This window comes from Lipotes vexillifer, unplaced genomic scaffold, assembly GCF_000442215.2.
Source record: "Lipotes vexillifer unplaced genomic scaffold, Lipotes_vexillifer_v1.1 scaffold755, whole genome shotgun sequence".
Classification (NCBI taxonomy): Eukaryota; Metazoa; Chordata; class Mammalia; order Artiodactyla; family Lipotidae; genus Lipotes; species Lipotes vexillifer.
This window is the reverse complement of record NW_006797755.1, coordinates 2,251,003-2,272,020: the sequence shown is the minus strand read 5'-3', so window position 1 is coordinate 2,272,020 and position 21,018 is coordinate 2,251,003. Positions and strand designations below refer to the sequence as shown.

The following is a 21,018-nucleotide window of genomic DNA, read 5'->3' as shown; positions in this document are numbered from 1 at the left end:
AAAAAAAAAAAAAAAAAAAAAGAATGCAGAGTAACTGGAACTTCACATGTTGTTGATGGGAAAGTCAGCAGTTTTGCAGTTTCATATAAAATTAACCATACACTTACCATACATCCCAGTAGTCTCACTCAAAGGCATTTACCCTAGAGAAATGAAAATATGTATATTCATGTAGTGACCTATTCACAAATGTTTATAGCAGCTATATTCATAGTCACAAAAAATTGGAAATAGCCAACATGGTCCTCAACTAGTAAATGGATGAATTATGGTACATTCAACCATACAACAGGATATACTGCTCAACAATAAAAAGGAATAAGCTACTAAAATACAGAACAAGTCAGATGAGTTTAAAAAGTATTATGCTAGATGAAAGAAGGCAACACAGAAGATTACATTCTGTGTGATTCCATTTATATGACCTTTTGGAAAAAATAAAACTACTTGGACAGAAATCAGATAAGTGGTTTCAAGAGATTGGAGGTGAAGAGGGAGGATTAGTTACAAAGGAGGGTGTGAGGGAACCTTTTGATAACATGGAAATATTTCCTGTCTTGACTGTTGTGGTGTTACACAACTCTCTTTGTTTGGCAAAACTCATTGCATTGTATACCTAAAAAAGGATGAGTTTTATGCTATGTAAAGAAATCAGTAAACCTGATTTTCAAAAACAGAAAAAGATAAAGAATGTGAAATCAATATACAGTATCAGGAACTCTAAAACTATGCTAGTAGGAATGCAAATTCGTATAGTCACTTTGGAAAATTTGCCAGATTTCTTATTAAGTTAAATATACACTTAATTTATGTCCTGTCAGTTCCACTCCTAGGTGTTTACCAAGAGTAATGAAATATATGTACACACATTCACTTGTAAGCAAATGTTATTCATGTAGTCCCAAACTGAAAACATTTCTAGTTCCATCAACTGTAAATGGATCAATAGATTGCACTGCATCCATGCAATGAAATACTACTCAGAAATAAAAAGGAATTGAGTACTGATACATGCAACAACATGGATGACTCTCAGAAACATTGTGCTGAGTAAAAGAAGTTAAGTACCGTGGGCTACGTACATCATAGCCATGGCTATGATTCTACTTAGATGAAATGACTGAAAAATTATGTGAAATTATATGATTCTATTTATATGAAATTGTTGAAAAAACAGAAGCATATAGTGACAGAAAGCAGATCATTGGTTGCCAGGAGCCAGACACTGGGACAAAGGAATTACCTTTTTGGAGTCTTTCTATGATGGTTGGTTACAGAAATAGGTATATTCAAAACTTACTAAACTACACACTTAAGTTTAGTAAATGTTATTATATTAAATTTTATCTCAACACAGATCATAGAAAAATAGGCTCTCTGTATTTAAAATATCTAAGTTACAAAAGTGCTTATTACATACCCATTTTCAAATGTACCATTATTTAACACGTATGATAAATCAGATTAAAATATTTAATCATTTTGATCAAAATGATTAGACTTTGCTTTATTATGTCATATTTGTTGTAATTTTTTTCTCTGTTGATGTAAATATCGAATCCATATATTAAGGATTTTGAATACAACACAGTTAATTAAAACTTTTATCTTTAACCTCTGGTAAATCAGAGTTCAAATATTAACTTTGTGTATACATATGGACTTAATAACTAGTATTTATATTGTTCAAAGTAACTTAATAAATACTTGAAAGGAATGTTAAAATACCAAAAAGCATCTCTCATAGTATAGGGAATTGGGAGAGTTTGGGGTTATACCTCTTTTTCCTATGTGCTGACCAGTTGTCTATGTTTAAATAGCACCATCATCAACTGTTTTCTTTCTTGGTAGGTGTTAATGCTTCATCAGTACAATTTAGTTAACTAATTTAAGAACTAGGAGGAGAGTTAACACTGGGATTTTTCTATTGATTGAAATTTATTAGCAGTAGAAACTGAGTTTACTTTTAACATACCTAATTTTGTGTTGATTTTGATTAGTGTTTATTCCAATTTTTTTAGTTATTATCTTATTGCAAATGCAATTGAGATAGAATCAACAAATAATAGGATATTAGCAGGAACTGCAGTTATCCTAGACTGGAGGACTTTCTAAGAGGATGCACTCCCATGCCCATTGGCAGTTGGACTCAGTTCTGCACCAAGTTTTCCTCTCCATAGGCTGCTTTTGAGTGACTATATGACTTTCCCCAGAGCAATTGATCCTAGAGAGAATGACAGAAGCCCCGTTATCTTCTAATGACCTAGCCTTGATAGTCACACACCATCATTTCTGCTGCATCTTATTTGTTACAAGTGAGTTATTAAATATAGCCCAGGCTCCATGGCGGGAGAATCAAGTTCCACCTCTTGAAGAGAAAATATCCAAAAATTCGTGGACATGTAACAGGTTACAACTTTTATGTAAACAGGATACATAAAGAGGCCCTTCTGGTTTATTAGCCATAGTTGCTTTACAATCCCAGTAAAGCTTTTGATTCAATAATTTTATAATTTAATGAGGAATTTCAGTGTTCAGGAGGAAGCAGCTCAGAATGGCATAGTATATTTCCTTATCTTAATAAAAAATTCTGATTATCTCTCTTTTGTTTTTAAAGATATATTTATTTATTGGCTATGTTGGGTCTTCGTTGCTATGTGCGGGTTTTCTCTAGTTGTGGCGAGCAGGTGCTACTCTTGTTGTGGTGTGCGGGCTTCTCATTACGGTGGCTTCTTTGTTGCAGAGCACAGGCTCTAGGTGCGTGGGCTTCAGTAGTTGCGGCGCATGGGCTCTAGAGTGCAGGCTCAGTAGCTGTGGCACACAGGCTTAGTTACGCTGCAGTATGTGGGATCTTCCCGGACCAGGCTTGAACCTGTGTCCCCTGCATTGGCAGGCGGATTCTTAAGCACTGAGCCACCAGGGAAGTCCTTACTGATTATGTTTATTTTAAAAAGAGTTTTATGTGTTGTCATACTTAGGAACTCTTTGTAATGTTTTCCCACAGTTAATGAAAGCTGAAAGTCTTAATTTATATTAAGTCAGTCAGTTAAATAGATCTTCAGCACTTACAGTGTATCAATCACCCAGTAATGTACAATATAAATATCATCTTGCCCACAAATATTTAAACAAATACGTAAATAAAAGAAAAAACCGTGTAAGTGAAGGAAGGATGTTTTGGGTATTTTAATAGTGGTTAGTGGAGATGGAGTGCTTTGGATAAGATGGTCAGAAATGTCTTCCTATGTGACTTTAAATTTTGATTTGAAGGACTGGAATCAGCTAACCTTTGTAAGAGTGAATAGCATGTGTAAAGGCCCTGAAACTTCCAGTGTTTTAAGGAATGTTGGAAGGCAAGTATCACAGGCACTTAGTGATTTCAGGAAGACAGTGTCAGTTTGGAGGCGGGAGCTTATTGTAGAAATCAAAATAAAATGTAATATCATTGAAGAGAGACATCTTTTTTTTGGGGGGGGGAGTATAATTGCTTTACAATGTTGTGTTAGTTTCTGCTTTACAACAAAGTGAATCAGCTATTTGTAAACATATATCTCCTCCCTCCTGAGCCTCCCTCCCACCCGCCCCCCCATCCCTCCCCTCTAGGTCATCACAGGAAGAGAGACATCTTGTTTAGAGACTTTAAGGAGATACAATTTCTGTGACTTGGAGATTAGCTAAATTTGGAGGACGATAAAAAGGGGAGGCATCCAGTGTGTCTCCCCAAGTTTCAGCTTGAACTGCTCAGTAGCACAGACTGAGATGGGGAACACTGTAGAAGGAGTACCTGTATGCATCTACCCTCCCATACCCACCATGATTGGGGGTGGGGGGCAGAAGTGAATGAACTGAAAAGGAGAAGGTTAGTTTTAGATCTGTTGAAATTGAAATCCCTGAGAGATGTCTAGACTGAAGTGTTGAATAGGAAGTTAGATATAATAAGGTATGGCTAGAGCACAAATGAAAAGCGTAGTAATTGGGAGTCATTACCATTTAGATGAAATTTGAAGCCTTGAGAGGAAGTGAACTCACCTGGGGTGAGACATAGAATGGGCAGGAGAAAGGAGGGCTGCATTCTGAGGAAATGCAACATTTAAATATTAAGTAAATGAAAGAGAAAAAACAAAACAAAACAAAAACAGAAAGGCCTTGAAAAATGGGAAATCCAGGAAAATGTGATGCCAAAGAATGAGAGTATTTCAAGAAGGTAAGATTTGATGAAAAGTCAGTAAGACATAGACTGAAAAAAGGCCATTGCATGTAGCAACATCAGTTTTTGGCTGCCAGAGGTTGATTGTTGTGTTTGTCTATTCAGTATCAACAAGTTCTAGTTGGCAAGCAGGCCCTTGAATTTTGTTGCAGCCTTTGGGCTATCTCTCTTGGTTCTGGTTTAGGTGTGAGACTTCTGACTTCTCAGTCAATAGGACATGAGTAGGTAGAGATATTTGGATTAAATCCTGACCTACTACTGTTGGCAAATGGCAGGAGAATTAATCCTACTATCACTCTTCTACCTGTAGCTCTTGATCTGGAATATTCTCTCTGACACTTTATGAGTACTTGACAGTATAAGCATATACACATCAATACCACTTATAAGCCATAACAACATACTGAACCAACCCAAAGTTTCTACCTACAATATCATTTTAGTTTTCTCTTCACTAGTTTTGCCCAACCCTATCACTTGATTCAGGCATTTTTTTTTTCTGTAAGGGAACACTAATCAAGGAGTTTAACACATAAATAATCAGAGGTTATAATAGCTACCAGGAGATCATATTATCTTGCAGTTTGAAGCTTGGTGTGAAGTACATGGATGAGGTTAGGATGAGCAGGGGTTAGGCCATAGGGGGTGACTGGAGTGGTAGGAGGGCTCTTTTCTCCTTTTATTTCTTGCTCCATGGTCTGTACCAGTTTCTCCCCTACATACCTCCCTGCATTTAGAGTGCCTGGGCTTGGGAGCTCCTTTTTTTTTGTTTCCAGACATGCTGCTGCAGCTCTTCAGAGTAGCCCTTGGTGCTTTTGGTAACTTATGCACTCAGCAACTACTCCTACAATGGTACAGAGAAGGACAGTGATTTGGTTTTCTGTATCCAAGAGAGCTATAACGTATCAAAATTTATGGGATGCAGCTAAAGTAGTATTCAGGGGGAAATTTTATAGCTTTAAATACCTGTATCTGAAATACAGAAATGCCTAACATCAGTAACCTAAGCTTCCATCTTTAGAAACTAGAAAAAGAAGAAGAAGCTAAATGGAAAACAAGTAGGAAAAAGTGACTAAAGAAAATTAGAGCAGAAATCAATGAAAAACAGACAAAAAAACAGTAAAGAAGATCAATTAAACAAAAGCTGATTCCTTAAAAAGCTCAATAAAATTGACATTCTTTTAACTGCCTAACTATGAACAAAAGAGATAGTATGAATTACCAAAGTCAGAAATGAAAGAAGGGACTGCACTGCTTACCATGTAGAAATTAAAAGGATTAGAAGGAAATATCCTGAACAGCTTCAGCCTACAAATTAAGACAATTGAGATGAGATGGGTAAATTCCTAGAAAGACAGAATTGTCAAAACTGACTCAAGAAGAAATTAAAATTCTGAATAGACCTATAACAGGTCCATTGAATTAGTAATTTAAAAACCTTCCCACAAAGAAGAGTCAAAGCCCAGATGGCTTTACTGGTGAATCTTATCAAATAGATAAATTAGAAAAGATATCAATCTTTCATAAACTCATCCTCAAGACACAGGAAGAAGAAACACTTTCTAGCTTATTCTATGAGACCATCTTTACCCTAATACCAATGCTAGGCAAAGACATCACAAGAAAAAACAAGCTAACAAGAGAAAACTGTAGACTAATATCCCTAATGAACATGTATTCAAAAATCCTTTACAAAATATTATCAAACCAAATCCAGCAATATACAAAAAGGATTATAAAGTAGCCATGTGGGTTTTATCACAGGAATGCAGATTGGTTTAAATGTGAAAATCAATTAATGTTATGCATGAAGTTAATAGAATACAGGACTAAAAAAAAAAAAAAAACCACATGATCATCTCAGTAGACACAGAAAAAGCATTTGACAAAATGAAACACGCATTCATGACTAGAAAATCTCAACTGACTAGAAATATAAGGGAATTTCTACAAACAGATAAATAGCAACCATCAAAAACCCACATAACATACACTGTACTTAATGTTGAAAGACTGAATGCTTTTCCCCTAAGGTCAGGAGGGCTAGGATGTCTTCCATTGTCACCACTTCTATCAATATTATATTGATATATAATGTGTGATAAGCCTGTGTGATAGGAAAGGAAGGGAAGGGAAAAATCAAAGGCATCCAGATTGGAAAGGGAAATGTCTTTATTCCTAGATGACAAAAGACATGTACAGTTTTTGCAATGAAATGTGTAAAACACGGCTGTTAGAAATTAAAGACAGACATCAATAAATGGAGACATTCCATATTCATGGATCAGGAGGTTCAATATGATTAAGATGTCAATTCTTCCTCAATCTATAAACTTAATACAATCCCTATCAAAATTTAGTACACTTTCTGGGAGAAATAGAGAAGCTGAAATACAATGGATCTAGAATTGTCAAAACAATTTTGAAAAAGAACAACAAAATTACAGAACTTATACTATCTGATTTCAAAACTTACCATAAAACCATAGTAATCAAAATGTGTGCTATTTATACAAGGGTAGGCACATAAATTAATGAAACTACATTGAGAATAAAGAAATAAACCCTTGCATTTATGGTCAGTTGCTTTCTAAGAAACATGCCAACACAATTCAATGAAGAAAGGGTAATCTTTAAACAAATGGTACTGTAATGACTGGATAGTCACATGCAAGAAAATGAACTTCAACACTTACTACACACTGTTCATAAGAATTAAGGTGTGTCATAGACCTATATTTAAGATCTAAAACTAAAAAATTTCTCAAATAAAATATAGGATAAAAACTTTATCATCTTGCAGTAGGCAGAGAGTTCACATGTGACACCCAAAAGCATAATTCATAAAAGACAAAAATTGAGAAGACGGATTTAATCAAAATTTAAAATGTTTGTGCTTTAAATATATCACTAAGTATGTGAAAAGATAAGCCACAGACTGAGAAATATTTGCACATCATGTATTTGATAGACTTGTATCCAAAATGTATGAAGACCTTTGACAACTCAATAATAGGACAGAAGCAACCCAATTAAGGTAAAAAAGATCTGAATAGTAATTTCCTCAAAGAAAATAAACAAATGGCTAATTAACACATGAAAAGATGTTCAACAATGTACATTAAAATTATAATAAGATACCATTTTACACTCACTAGAATGGCTATAATAAAAATTTCATACAATAGCAAGTATTGGCAGAGATGTGGAAAATTTGGAACATCATACATTGTTTGTTGGAATGTATAATGGAAGACAATTTGGCAGTTTCTCAAAAAGATAAATATTAAGTCAACAGACAACCTGGCAATTTCACTCCTAGGAATCTACCCAAAAGAAATGCAGCCATATGTTCAGCAACGACGTGTACGTGAATGTTCTGAGTAGCATTTTTCATAATAGCTAAAAACTGGAATAATTTAAATGTCTATCAACTGGTGAATGGATTTAAAAAATGTGGTATATTCTGTATTCATACAATGGAATACTATTTACAGTCAAAAGAAATGAACTGCTCATACATGCTGCCACATTGATGAACCTCAAAACATTATGGTTAGTAGAAGCAGCCTGATGCAGAAGATTACATGATGTATGATTCCATTTATCTGAAATGTTCAGAATCGGCTAGCTCATAGAGACAGAAAGTAGATTGATAGTTGCCTAGAGCTTGGGATAGGAATAGGAATTAACTCTAAATAGGCACAAGGGAAGTTTTAGTGTTGATTAAAATGTTCCAGAATACAATGTGGTGATAATTGCACAACTCTAGAAATTTACTTTAAAAAATCATTGAATAGTACACTTACAAGGGTAACTTTTGTGTTACGTAAGTTATACCTTTGGAAATAAAGCTTGAAAAAAATATGTATCTTGTCCTTAGTAGTAGGAAGAACTGTGACAGCATACTTCTCTGAGATTCTGGGCTCTGAATGTAGTAATTAATCCTGTTACCTATTTCCCACTGCTACTTAGTATTGGTCAGTTATATCCTTTGTTACTTATATTACATTAAGAAAACAGAAAACTTGGTCTACTATTAGGCTGTATAAAAGAATAATAGTTTCCCTTACCTTTATCCGAACCCATGAATAGACACCTGAGGAGCTGGGATCCTCTTTCCCCTATTACAGTGGGTATACAAAAATAATGTTCAAATTTATAATCTACAAATATGCTGTCTTTAAGAGATGACTATTTAAACTGATAAAGATGTGAATACAATTTTATGTGTATTAGTTACTATAATTACTTTTGTATCAGTAAGGCAGTGAATTATTAATCATACTGTTATTAATCAACATTTATGGAGCCTAGATATTATAATGGCTTTGTAATGACAGCTTACCTTGTTGAATAGAATATGGGTAATAGACCTGTGACTCATCCAAATCATTTGTTTAACCATTAATTATAGATTGAAACATCTCTAGCATTCGTTAGTATAACATGAATAGAATGTCTCAGAATAATACAGATGCCATTTTGAATGAGCACAGAAGTCATGATTTATTATTGATCTAATTAATCTTAAGTTTAATTTGATTCTATATCAAATTCTTTTTCTTGCAGGCGTATCTCATTAGCTAGTCCTCGTCAACTTTTTAAAGCTTCTAATATGACCCAGCGATGGCAACACAGGGAGATTTCAAATTTTGAGTACTTGATGTTTCTCAACACAATAGCAGGTAATTTAAGCTCACATGTTGATGTATTTCAGATGATAAATTATTAATAGTGATATGATTAGATTATTTTGAGTATTTGTATAAGTAGAGTCATTCCATGTAAAGCTAAAGGCATAAGCAAGCATACAAAGATGGGAAGAAATGAAGTATAGCTAAAGAACAATTAATGGTATAGTATGTGTGTGTGTTTGTGTTTGCGTGTACATAAAATATATATTCATAAAGGTATAATGAAAAAGAAAACTAGAAAGGTACTTGGAGAAATGTACTTGGAGACATTATGCAAGATTTTTTTGTCAGTTTGAGGAATTGGCAGTCAATTCACAGGGAAACGTTTGAAAGTTTTTGAACAAATGAGTAATATCAGAACTGTATGAAAAGTTGGAAGCAGTATGAAGGATAAATTATGGTGCAGAGAGTCTAGGTAGAGAGCAGAAGTTAGGAAGCAATTACATATAAAAAGTAATGAGGGCCTGCATTAGAGAGGTGACAGTAGGAATTAAAGGATTAGATAACATAAGAATTGGGCTTCCCTGGTGGCGCAGTGGTTGAGAATCTACCTGTCAATGCAAGGGACACGGGTTCAATCCCTGGTCCTGGAAGATCCCACATGCCGCGGAGCAACTAAGCCCATGTGCCACAACTACTGAGCCTGAGCTCTAGAGCCCATGAGCCACAACTACTGAGGCTATGTGCCGCAACTACTGAAGCCCACCCGCTTAGAGCCTGTGCTCCACAAGAGAAGCCACCGCAATGAGAAGCCCGCACACCGCAACAAAGAGTAGCCCCTGTTCACCGCAACTAGAGAAAGCCTGCACACAGCAACAAAGACCCAATGCAGCCAAATATTAATTAATTAATTAAACAAACAAACAAAAAAAGATAACACAAGAATTTACAAGGTACAAACCATTTGCCATGCAGCTGACTGAATGTTGGGAGTAAATGAGAAAAATGTGTCAGAAAAGACTTCCAGCCTTCTGCTCTAAATCATGAGGAAAATGGTGGTGCAATTAAAGGGAGAAGTCAAAAAATTGATCTAGAGAAAGATGATTTTACTGTGCTAGCAAGACATCCAAGATAAGATATCAAAAAGAATTGTTGGAGTATAGGATAAGTGAGAGTATTTGGAGCTTAGAGATAGGACATTGGATTTCATCTGCATAGAGAGGAAATCACCAAGAGAGAGAGTTGAGATTACCAAGCCAGCTGATATAGAAAGCAGTGAGGTAAGGTCTGGGGGATGCACTTGAGTATAACAAAAAGAAAGAGGGAAAGTTATTAAAGAAGAGAAGAGAATGACTGACCCTAGAGTTTATAGACCTAGTAGGAGGAGAACTAAGGTGAAGCAAGTGTCTTAAGATACAAGGGGAAAAGGAGAAAGGCCTTGGTCACTGTATTAGGTGTGATGGAGAGGTAAGGGAGAATTAAGAGTGAGTATAGGCCATGCCTTTGGCTTTAACATCTCAGGACTTACGGGTTACTTTATAGGGGTTTGTTTTCTTTCTTTTTTTTTTTAATATTTATTTTATTTATTTGGTTGTGCCAGGTCTTAGTTGTGGCAGGCTGGCTCCTTAGTTGTGGCATGAGAACCCTTAGTTGCAGCATGCATATGGGGTCTAATTCCCTGACCAGGGATTGAACCCAGGCCCCCTGCATTGGGAGCGCTGAGTCTTATCCAGTACGCCACCAGGGAAGTCCCTAGGGGTTTATTTGCAAAACAAGCAAAATAGTTTTATTATAAGGACTGAATGGTTCGAGATTAAACGAGAATATTAGATGTAGATTACAGTTTTCTTGTGTAATAGTAAAGAGAGGGTGAGTTAAGGCAGTGGAGAGTAACTATGAAAGAGGAAGAGAGAGGAAAAGTAACAATTCACATTATGAGGGAGACCTGTTCAAGAGCTCAGGTGGAAGAATCATACCTCCCAGAGAATAAAGACACTTGGAGAAGTGGAGAAGAGAGGGCATAGTACGAAGAATTGGAAGTTCAGGGCTTACGCTGAAAAAGTCTAAGATTCATCAGTTAGGAAGATACTCATCTGAGGGTCCACTGAGGGAAAGGAATAAAGAAAGTTTGAACAGTTATGTGGAATTTAGTAGGGATTGTATAACTAGAGATTGAAAGGATTTTTAAGTAATAATGAGAGACAGGAAACTTATGTAACAAGTTTAAATGGACATCTTTTGTACATGATAAATCAATTAACACCTAAACTGAATGCAGTGTAATAATTATGGACAGCATTTATGAAATGGTCTACTCTCAAATAACTTCTAGTGTGCCTATAGTGTCTTTTAAATATATCCCCTGTATATTCTCTTTAAAGAATAGAATCAATAATTTGTTTTGGATGGTTTTTACATACACTAGAGGGTGGGGTGGAGTCTCATGTTATTTAATATTTCTTTTACAGTGTTATCTGTGATACATATAGGTTCTCATGATATCTGACACATTTCCCAAAAGACAGTCACTAGGCGTTCAGTAACTAAATATTGAATTTAACTTACTTAATAAAAGTCTGTTTACAGTGAGCAGGTGCGTACTCTTTTTTTCGTAGGTACAATAAACTTGATTATTTAAGCAGATAGGCTAAGAAGAGGATTTTACTGTTTACTAACATCTCAATCAGGAAAATGTGAGAGAATGGAGACATCAAAATAGACTGCTTTTTGCTGTTTAAGTTTGGTTATTTTTTTCTGGGAGAAGTTAAAATTGACAGAAATATGTAATGACATAAATACTTCTGAATTAAAATTGTCCTAGTTATTCATGTTTCCTAAGACTATTTCCAGGTCAATCAAGGAGGAACTCTGTTACTCTAATAGACCTCAATCCCATGATGAATACAGTGAAATAAAATGTTAAAAGCATCAAATCAAGTTGTAGTCCTTGCTCCGCTCCGTCCAATCGGGGGACTATTTACCCTCTGCTCCCAGGTCTCTCAGGCAGCCACTCCCATGGGCACATGCCCAGAAGCTGCTCCTGCCCCACGCTCCCTCCCTCTGCCTTTCACTTCCCAGCTGCCAAGATCTTGGAAGCTTTGAAGCTCAGCAGAGAAGGAAAATTCATTGAGAACAGTCTGTAAAGTGTCAAGCAATATCCAGATATTACCAGCACTCTGCCTGTCCCCTGCCTGAACCTGGGATTCTTCCACGGAGTGAGTGGTCCTGGGTCCCACATTGGCATTGCTCATTTGATTGATGAAGACATATTGACAAAGATGTTGTTGGTTATACCCTTTTGCATTCTCACTAGCAATGCAAAAGAGGGACTGTTTCTCCACACCCTTGCCAACAGAGTATATTGTCAAGCTTTTGAACGTTTGCTAATCTGGTACCGCAGGACTGCCTGCTTGCTAAGACCCTCTGTAAAAGCTCCATGCACCCTGGTATTGAGCTTTCCGAGGAGGTAACAGTATTCAGAGAGGGTCTTGGTGCTCCGACTGGGTGTCAGACCTGTGCCTCTGAGGTGGGAGAGCCAAGTTCAGGACATTGGTCCACCAGAGACCTCCTGGCTCCATGTGATACCAAAAGGGGAAAGCTCTCCCAGAGATCTCCATCTCAAAGCTAAGACCCAGCTCCACTCAACAACCAGCAAGCTACAGTGCTGGACACCCTATGCCAAACAACTAGCAAGACAGGAATACAGCCCCACCCATTAGCAAAGAGGCTGTCTAAAATCATAAGGTCACAGACACCCCAAAACACATCCCCAGTCGGAGTCCTGCCCACCAGAAAGACAGGATTCAGCCTCATCCACCAGAACATAGGCACTAGTCCCTTCCACCAGGAAGCCTACACAACCCACTGAACCAACCTCAGCCACTGGGGCACACACCAAAAACAATGGGAACTACGAACCTGCAGCCTGCGAAAAGGAGACTGCAAGCACAGTAAGTTAAGCAAGATGAGAAGACAGAGAAACACACAGCAGATGAAGGAGCAAGGTAAAAACCCACCAGACCAAACAAATGAAGAGGAAATAGACAGTCTACCTGAAAAAGAATTCAGAGTAATGATAGTAAAGGTGACCCAAAATCATAGAAATAGAATGGAGAAAATACAAGAAACATTTAACAAGGACCTAGAAGAACTAAAGAGCAAACAGACGATGATGAACAGCACAATAAATAAAATTAAAAATTCTCTACAAGGAATCAGTAGCAGAATAACTGAGGCAGAAGAACGGATAAGTGATGTAGAAGATAAAATAGTGGAAATAACTACTGCAGAGCAGAATAAAGAAAAAGAATGAAAAGAATTGAGACAGTCTTAGAGACCTCTGGGACAACATTAAACATACCAACATTCGAACTATAGGGGTCCTGGAAGAAAAAGAGAAAAAGAAAGGGACTGAGAAAATATTTGAAGAGATATTTGAAGTTAAAAACTTCCTAATACAGGAACGGATATAGTCAATCAAGTCCAGGAAGCACAGAGAATCCCATACAGGATAAATCCAAGGAGAAACACACCAGGACACACATTAATCAAACTATCAAAAATTAAATACAAAGAAAAAATATTATAATTGGCAAGGGAAAAACAACAAATAATATACAAGGGAATCCCCATAAGGTTAACAGCTGATCTTTCAGCAGAAACTCTGCATCCATAAGGGAGTGGCAAGACATATGTAAAGTAATGAAAGAGAAAAACCTACAACCAAGATTACATAGCAAGGATCTCATTCAGATTCAACGGAGAAATTAAAACCTTTACAGACAAGCAAAAGCTAAGAGAATTCAGCACCACCAAGCCAGCTTTACAACAAATGCTAAAGGAACTTCTCTAGGCAGGAAACACAAGAGAAGGAAAAGACCTACAATAACAAACCCAAAACAATTAAGAAAATGGTAATAGGAACCTACATATCGATAATTACCTAAAATATAAATGGATTAAATGCTCCCACCAAAAGACATAGACTGGCTGAATGGATACAAAAATAAGGCCCGTATATATGCTGCCTACAAGAGACCCACTTCAGACCTAGGGACACATAAAGACTGAAAGTGAGGGGATGGAAAAAGATATTCCATTTAAATGGAAATCAGAAGAAAGCTGGAGTAGCAATTCTCATATCAGACAATATAGACTTTAAAATAAAGACTATTACAAGAGACAGAGAAGGACACTGCATAATAATCAAGGGATCAATCCAAGAAGAAGATATAACAATTGTAAATATTTATCCACCCAACATAGGAGCACCTCAATACATAAGGCAAATGCTAACAGCCATAAAAGGGAAATCGACAATAACACAATGATAGTAGTGGACTTGAACACCGCAATTTCACCAATGGACAGATCATCCAAAATGAAAATAAATAAGGAAACACAAGCGTTAAATGATACATGAAACAAGATGGACTTAATTGATATTTATAGGACATTCCGTCGGAAAACAACAGAATACACTTTCTTCTCAAGTGCTCATGGAACATTCTCCAGGATAGATCATATCTTGGGTAACAGATCAAGCCTTGGTAAATTTAGGAAGATTGAAATCATATCACATATCTTTTCCAACCACAATACTATGGGACTAGATATACATTATAGGAAAAACAATCTGTAAAAATTACAAACACATGGAGGCTAAACAGTACACTACTTAATAACCAAGAGATCACTGAGGAAATCAAAAAATACCTAGAAACAAATGACAAGGAAAACACGACAACCCAAAACCTATGGGATGCAGCAAAAGCAGTTCTAAGAGGGAAGTTTATAGCAATACAATCCTACTTCAAGAAACAAACATATTAAATAAACAACCTTAACCTTACACCTAAAGCAATTAGAGAAAGAAGAACAAAAAAACCCCAAAGTTAGCAGAAGGAAAGAAATCATAAATATCAGATCAGAAATAAATGAAAAAGAAATGAAGGAAACAATAACAAAGATCAATTAAAAGCTGGTTCTTTGAGAAGATGAATTGATAAACCATTAGCGAGATGCATCAAGAAAAAAATGGAGAAGACTCAAATCAATAGAATTAGAAATGATGAAGGAGAAGTAGCAACTGGCACTGCAGAAATACAAAAGATCCTGAGAGATTACTACAAGCACCTATATGCCAATAAAAATGGACAACCTGGAAGAAATGGAAAAATTCATAGAAAAGCACAACCTTCTGAGACTGAATGAGGAAGAAATAGAAAACATAAACAGACCAATCACAAGCACTGAACTTGAGACTGTGATTAAAAATCTTCCAACAAACAAAAGCCCAGGACTAGATGGCTTCACAGGCGAATTCTATCAGACATTTAGAGAAGAGCTTACACCTGTCCTTCTCAAACTCTTCCAAAATATAGCAGAGGGAGGAACATTCCCAAATTCATTCTACGAGGCCACCATAATCCTGATACCAAAACCAGACAGAGGTGTCACACAGAAAGAAAACTACAGGCCAGTATCACTGATGATCATAGATGCAAAAATTTCCAACAACATACTAGCAAACAGAATCCAACAGCGCGTTAAAAGGATCATACACCATGATCAACTGGGATTTATCCCAGGAATGCAAGGATTCTTCAATATACGCAAGTCAATCAGTGTGATAAACCATAATAATAAATTGAAGGAGAAAAACCATATGATCATCACAATAGATGCAGAAAAAGCTTTTGACAAAATTAAACAGCCATTTATGATAAACTCCCTCCAGAAGTTAGGCATGGAGGGAACTTACCTCAATATAATAAAGCCCATATATGACAAACCCACAGCCAACATCGTTTTCAATGGTGAAAACTGAAACCGTTTCCTCTAAGATCAGGAAAAGACAAGGTTGTCCACTCTCACCACTGTTATTCAACATAGTTTTGGAAATCCTATCCAGAGCAATCAGAGAAGAAAAAGAAATGAAAGGAATACAAGTCAGAAAAGAAGTAAAGCTGTCACTGTTTCCAGATGACATGATACTACACATAGAGAATCCTAAAGATGCTGTCAAAAAACTACTAGAGCTAATAAATAAATTTGGTAAAGTAGCAGGATCAAAATTAATGCACAGAAATCTCTTGCATTCCTATACACTTAATGATGAAAAAATCTGAAAGATAAATTAAGGAAACACTCCCATTTGCCATTGCAACAAAAAGAATAAAATACCTAGGAAAAAACCTACCTAAGAAGACAAAATACCTGTATGCAGAAAATTGTAAGACATTGATGAAAGAAATTAAAGATGATACAAACAGATGGAGAGATATACCATGTTCTTGAATTGGAAGAGTCAACATTGTGAAAATGACTATAGTACCCAAAGCAATCTACAGATTCAGTGCAATCCCTATCAAACTACCAATGTCATTTTTCACAAAACTAGAACAAAAAATTTCACAACTTGTATGGAAACACAAAATACCACGAATAGGCAAAGCAAATCTTGAGAAAGAAAAACAGTGCTGGAGGAATCAGGCTCCATGACTTCAGACTATACTACAAAGCTACAGTAATCAGGACAGTATGGTCCTGGCACAAAACCAGAAATATAGATCAATGGAACAGGATAGAAAGCCCAGAGATAAACACACCCACATATGGTCACCTTATCTTTCATAAAGGAAGCAAGAATGTACAATGGAGAAAAGACAGCCTCTTCAATAAGTGGTGCTGGGAAAACTGGACAGCTACATGTAAAAGAATGAAATTAGAACACTCCCTAACACCATACACAAAAATAAACTCAAAATGGATTAAAGACCTAAATGTAAGACTGGACTCTATAAAACTCTTAGAGGAAAACATAGTAAGAACACTCTTTGACATAAATCACTGCAAGATCTTTTTTGATCCACCTCTTAGAGTGATGGAAATAAAAAGAAAAATAAGCAAATGGGACCTAATGAAACTTAAAAGCTTTTGCACAGCAAAGGAAACCATAAACAAGATGAAAAGACAACCCTCAGAGTGGGAGAAAATATTTGCAAATGAAGCAACTGGCAAAGGATTAATCTCCAAAATTTACAAGCAGGTCATGCAGCTCAATATCAAAAAAACAAACAACCTAATCCAAAAATGGGCAGAAAACCTAGATAGACATTTCTCCAAGGAAGATATACTGATTGCCAACAAACACATGAAAGGATGCTCAACATCACTAATCATTAGAGAAATGCAAATCAAAACTACAATGAGGTGTCACCTTACACCGGTCAGAATGGCCATCATCCAAAAACCTACAAACAATAAATGCTGGACAGGGTGTGGAGAAAAGGGAACTCTCTTGCACTGTTGGTGGGAATGTAAATTGATACAGCCACTATGGAGAACAATATGGAAGTTCCTTAAAAAAGTAAAAGTAGAGCTACCATACAATGCAGCAATCCCACTACTGGACATATACCCTGAGAAAACCATAATTCAAAAAGAGTCATGTACCACAATGTTCATTGCAGCTCTATTTACAATAGCCAGGACATGGAAGCAACCTAAGTGTCCATTGACAGATGAATGGATAAAGAAGCTGTGCCACATATATACAATGGAATATTACTCAGCCATAAAATGAAACGAAATTGAGTTATTTGTAGTGAGGTGGCTGGACCCAAGGTCTGTCATACAGAGTGAAGTACGTCAGAAAGAGAAAAACCAATACCGTATGCTAACACATATATATGGAATCTAAAAAAAAAAAAATGGTTATGAAGAACCTAGGTGCAGGACAGGAATAAAGACGTAGGCGCATAGAATGGACTTGAGGACACAGGCAGGTGGAAAGCTAAGCTGGAATGAAGTGAGAGAGTGACATGGACATATATACCAAAGGTAAAATAGATAGCTATCGGGAAGCAGCCGCATAGCCCAGGGAGATCAGCTCGGTGCTTTGTGACCACATAGAGGGGTGGGATTGGGAGGGTGGGAGGGAGACGCAAGAGGGAGGAGATATGGAGATATATGTATATGTATAGCTGATTCACTTTGTTATAAAGCAGAAACTAACACACGATTGTAAAGCAATTATACTCCAATAAAGATGTTTAAAAAAACAAGCAAACATCCAATCATAAGGGAGGCTTAGTTACCAAGAATTTGTGTCGAGAGCTACTGTAATACTCAGCTGTATATGGATATGATATCCATATATATTTGAGAACAGGAAAAGAATGGAGATGATAGAATACACTGTAAGAAAGGAATTCAGCCAATATTAATATCCTTGTTTGCCTTGTAATTTAGCCATAAAAGTCTGTTCACATTAAATCTAAGTAAAAATAGGTTATAGACTAGTAAAATCGTGGAGTCAAATGCCACATTTTTACTCCAGAAACAATGATGTCATCTACCGTGCTGCCTCCCAAAGGGGTGATATCCAGAAAACTGCTGTTTCTACATGGATGGGCTACCTCATCCTTTGTTTTGTTCATATTTTTAGTAGACCTGAATGTGTCGTTGAATGTCATTAGTTTAGAAGAAGCATAGAAGAGTATGTGGCAGCATTTGGGAATGGAGTAAGCAGCATCTGTGATGCTGTGCATTATGTTCAAAGGAGCATAGAATTTGAAAGCTGTCACAGAAATTTCAGAGTTATTAAGAGCAACCTGGTCAGTTTACAGTTGACTGTGAATGCCCATAGGGGTGAAGTCACTTGAACTTGGTTGATCAGTTGATTGGTTGATTGGTTAATTAATGGCAAAGAAAGGATTCTGGTTTTGAAAAACTCTATGAGATTGCAAATTGTTTTTTTAATTCTTAGTGAAGATTATTTTATTTGGTGCAGGCTTTCAACTAATAAAAAATAGTTGTGTAATTTATAAGATGTGGGTACAGAGTATGTGGATTTGAATGTAGTTCAACCATTAGTAGTTGCATGATTTGGGGCAAGTTACATAAACTTTTGTGCCTTGGTTTTTTTATCTGTAAAACGAGGGTGATACCAATTTCATAGGGTTATTGTGAGAATTAAATGAAATCGTGAATGGATAGCACTGGGAACAATGTCTGGCACTCAAAAATTGTTGTTCTTGTTACATTTAGTATATTCCTGAGTGTTTATCATTTTGTTCTTCTAAATTAAGAATGACTTTTTTTCCTCTTCCAGGACGGAGTTACAATGACTTAAATCAGTACCCAGTGTTTCCCTGGGTCATCACTAATTATGAATCAGAAGAACTGGATCTTACTTTGCCAAGTAACTTCAGAGATTTGTCCAAGGTAATTTCTTAGTAATCATCTGAAATATCACTATCTTGAATATAAAAATATTCAAGTGATTATCTTTATTTTCACATCATATTTAAAAAATATTTTTAATATTATTATAACTTTAATATATTTGTCTTTTAAATGTATTTTCATTATTCTCAAATTTAAAATAGAAAAATTTAATATACATGGTAACCTTGATGACAGTTAAAAATATTAACAGTTATATTTTTTTCTTCATATACATTTAAGAAGATATTATTCTAAAATATCAACTTCTTCTAAGGGTGTCAGTACTTGATAAAAGATATGAAGAACATAATGGAAAATTCTCACTAGCACTCTTGTAAAAAGACAAGTAACCCCACACTGTTCTGTGTCTCCTAAGTGATTTTCCTCTACCTTTTGCCCTTCTCTGAGCCATTCCTCACTACAACAGAATGGGTCCTCTTTAAATGTAATTTTTTTTTTTTTTGCGGTACGCGGGCCTCTCACTGTTGTGGCCTCTCCCATTGCGGAGCACAGGCTCCGGACGCGCAGGCTCAGCAGCCATGGTTCACGGGCCCAGCCGCTCCGCAGCATGTGGGATCTTCCCGGACCGGGGCATGAACCCATGTCCCCTGCCTCGGCAGGCGGACTCTCAACCGCTGTGCCACCAGGGAAGCCCTAAATGTAATTTTGAATTCCGTAAATTCAGTGCTTAAACCTTTCTTGACTTATCACTGCATGCAGAATGAATCTTTCCCAACTCCAATTTGCTTTCTCTGCCTTGAACGTTCATCTCCCTGCTCTGTGAGTGGCTGACTGTCTCAGTCCTTTAGGAACAACACCTCTTTATAGAGACCATTACTGATTCCTTCCTTCCTCTCTTTCTTTCAGAGCACCTAAAATATCATGCATTTTTACATATCTTTCTACCTACTTGTTATGGCTCTTCTTGTGTGCTCCACTAAAGTTCATAGAGTTCTCATTTACCATTATTTCTCCCTTGCCTAGTATAGGACCTGCCATTCAATAAATGTGTTAAATGAATTAAATAATAAAATATACATGACATTTCTCCCAAGTTCTAAAAACTTAATTTTAACTGTGTTAAAGTTAATCAGTCTGTTTTTAATTTTAAAATGTGAAACATGTAAATAATAAAAACTACCTCTAATCTACCGTATATCAATAAGGAATAATTACATTTTACACACACACACACACACACACACACACACACACACACACACACACACACACACACACACTGGTTTTTCTGTAAGTATATTCTCATATCATCAGGTATTCTTTAGGAATTTTCCTTTTCTGTCCTGAATTATCAACAAACAGAATATCCTGAATCCTTTTTCACTTTTAAAGGAGAGTTTTCATTTTCAAAAGAAAGCCCTGTTTGCACATTAACTATCGGATATGGGATTAATGTGTAGAACATATAGAGAACTCCTAAAACTCAACAACAAAAACCGAACAACCTGATTCAAAAACGGGTGAAGAATTTGAATAGACAATTCTCCAAAGAAGTTATACAAATGGCCAATGAGCAGATGAAAAGGTGTTCAACATTACTAATTGTTAGGAAAATTTATATCAAAACCAAATGAGATGCCACTTCACAGCCAGTAGGATGGCTTTAATTAAAAAATAAATAATCATAAAATAACAAGTATTGGTGAAGATGTGGAGAAATTAGAGCCCTTGTGCACTGCTGGTGGGACTGTAAAATGGTGAAGCTGACATGGAAAAAAGTATGGCAGTTCCTTCAAAATAAAAAATAGAATTACCCTAAGATCCAGCTATTCTACTTTTGAATATATACCCAAGAAAAATAAAAGCAGAGACTCGAAGAGGTATTTGTATACCAATTTTAATATTTATAATAGTATTATTTACAATAACCAAAAGATGGAAGCAATCCAAGTATCCACTGATGAATAAATGGATAAACAG

At 36.2% G+C, this 21,018-nt stretch overlaps 1 protein-coding gene across 2 annotated transcripts in view; it reads left to right on the top strand.

Annotated features, from left to right (window-relative positions):
• LRBA (LPS responsive beige-like anchor protein) overlaps positions 1-21,018 on the top strand; it is a 777,508-nt gene that overhangs the window by 549,123 nt on the left and 207,367 nt on the right. For both annotated transcript variants that reach the window (XM_007469901.1, XM_007469902.1), the window contains 2 exons: positions 8,780-8,895; positions 18,962-19,074. In XM_007469901.1, coding sequence (XP_007469963.1) covers positions 8,780-8,895; positions 18,962-19,074 — 229 coding nt within the window. The remainder of the gene's footprint in view (positions 1-8,779; positions 8,896-18,961; positions 19,075-21,018) is intronic.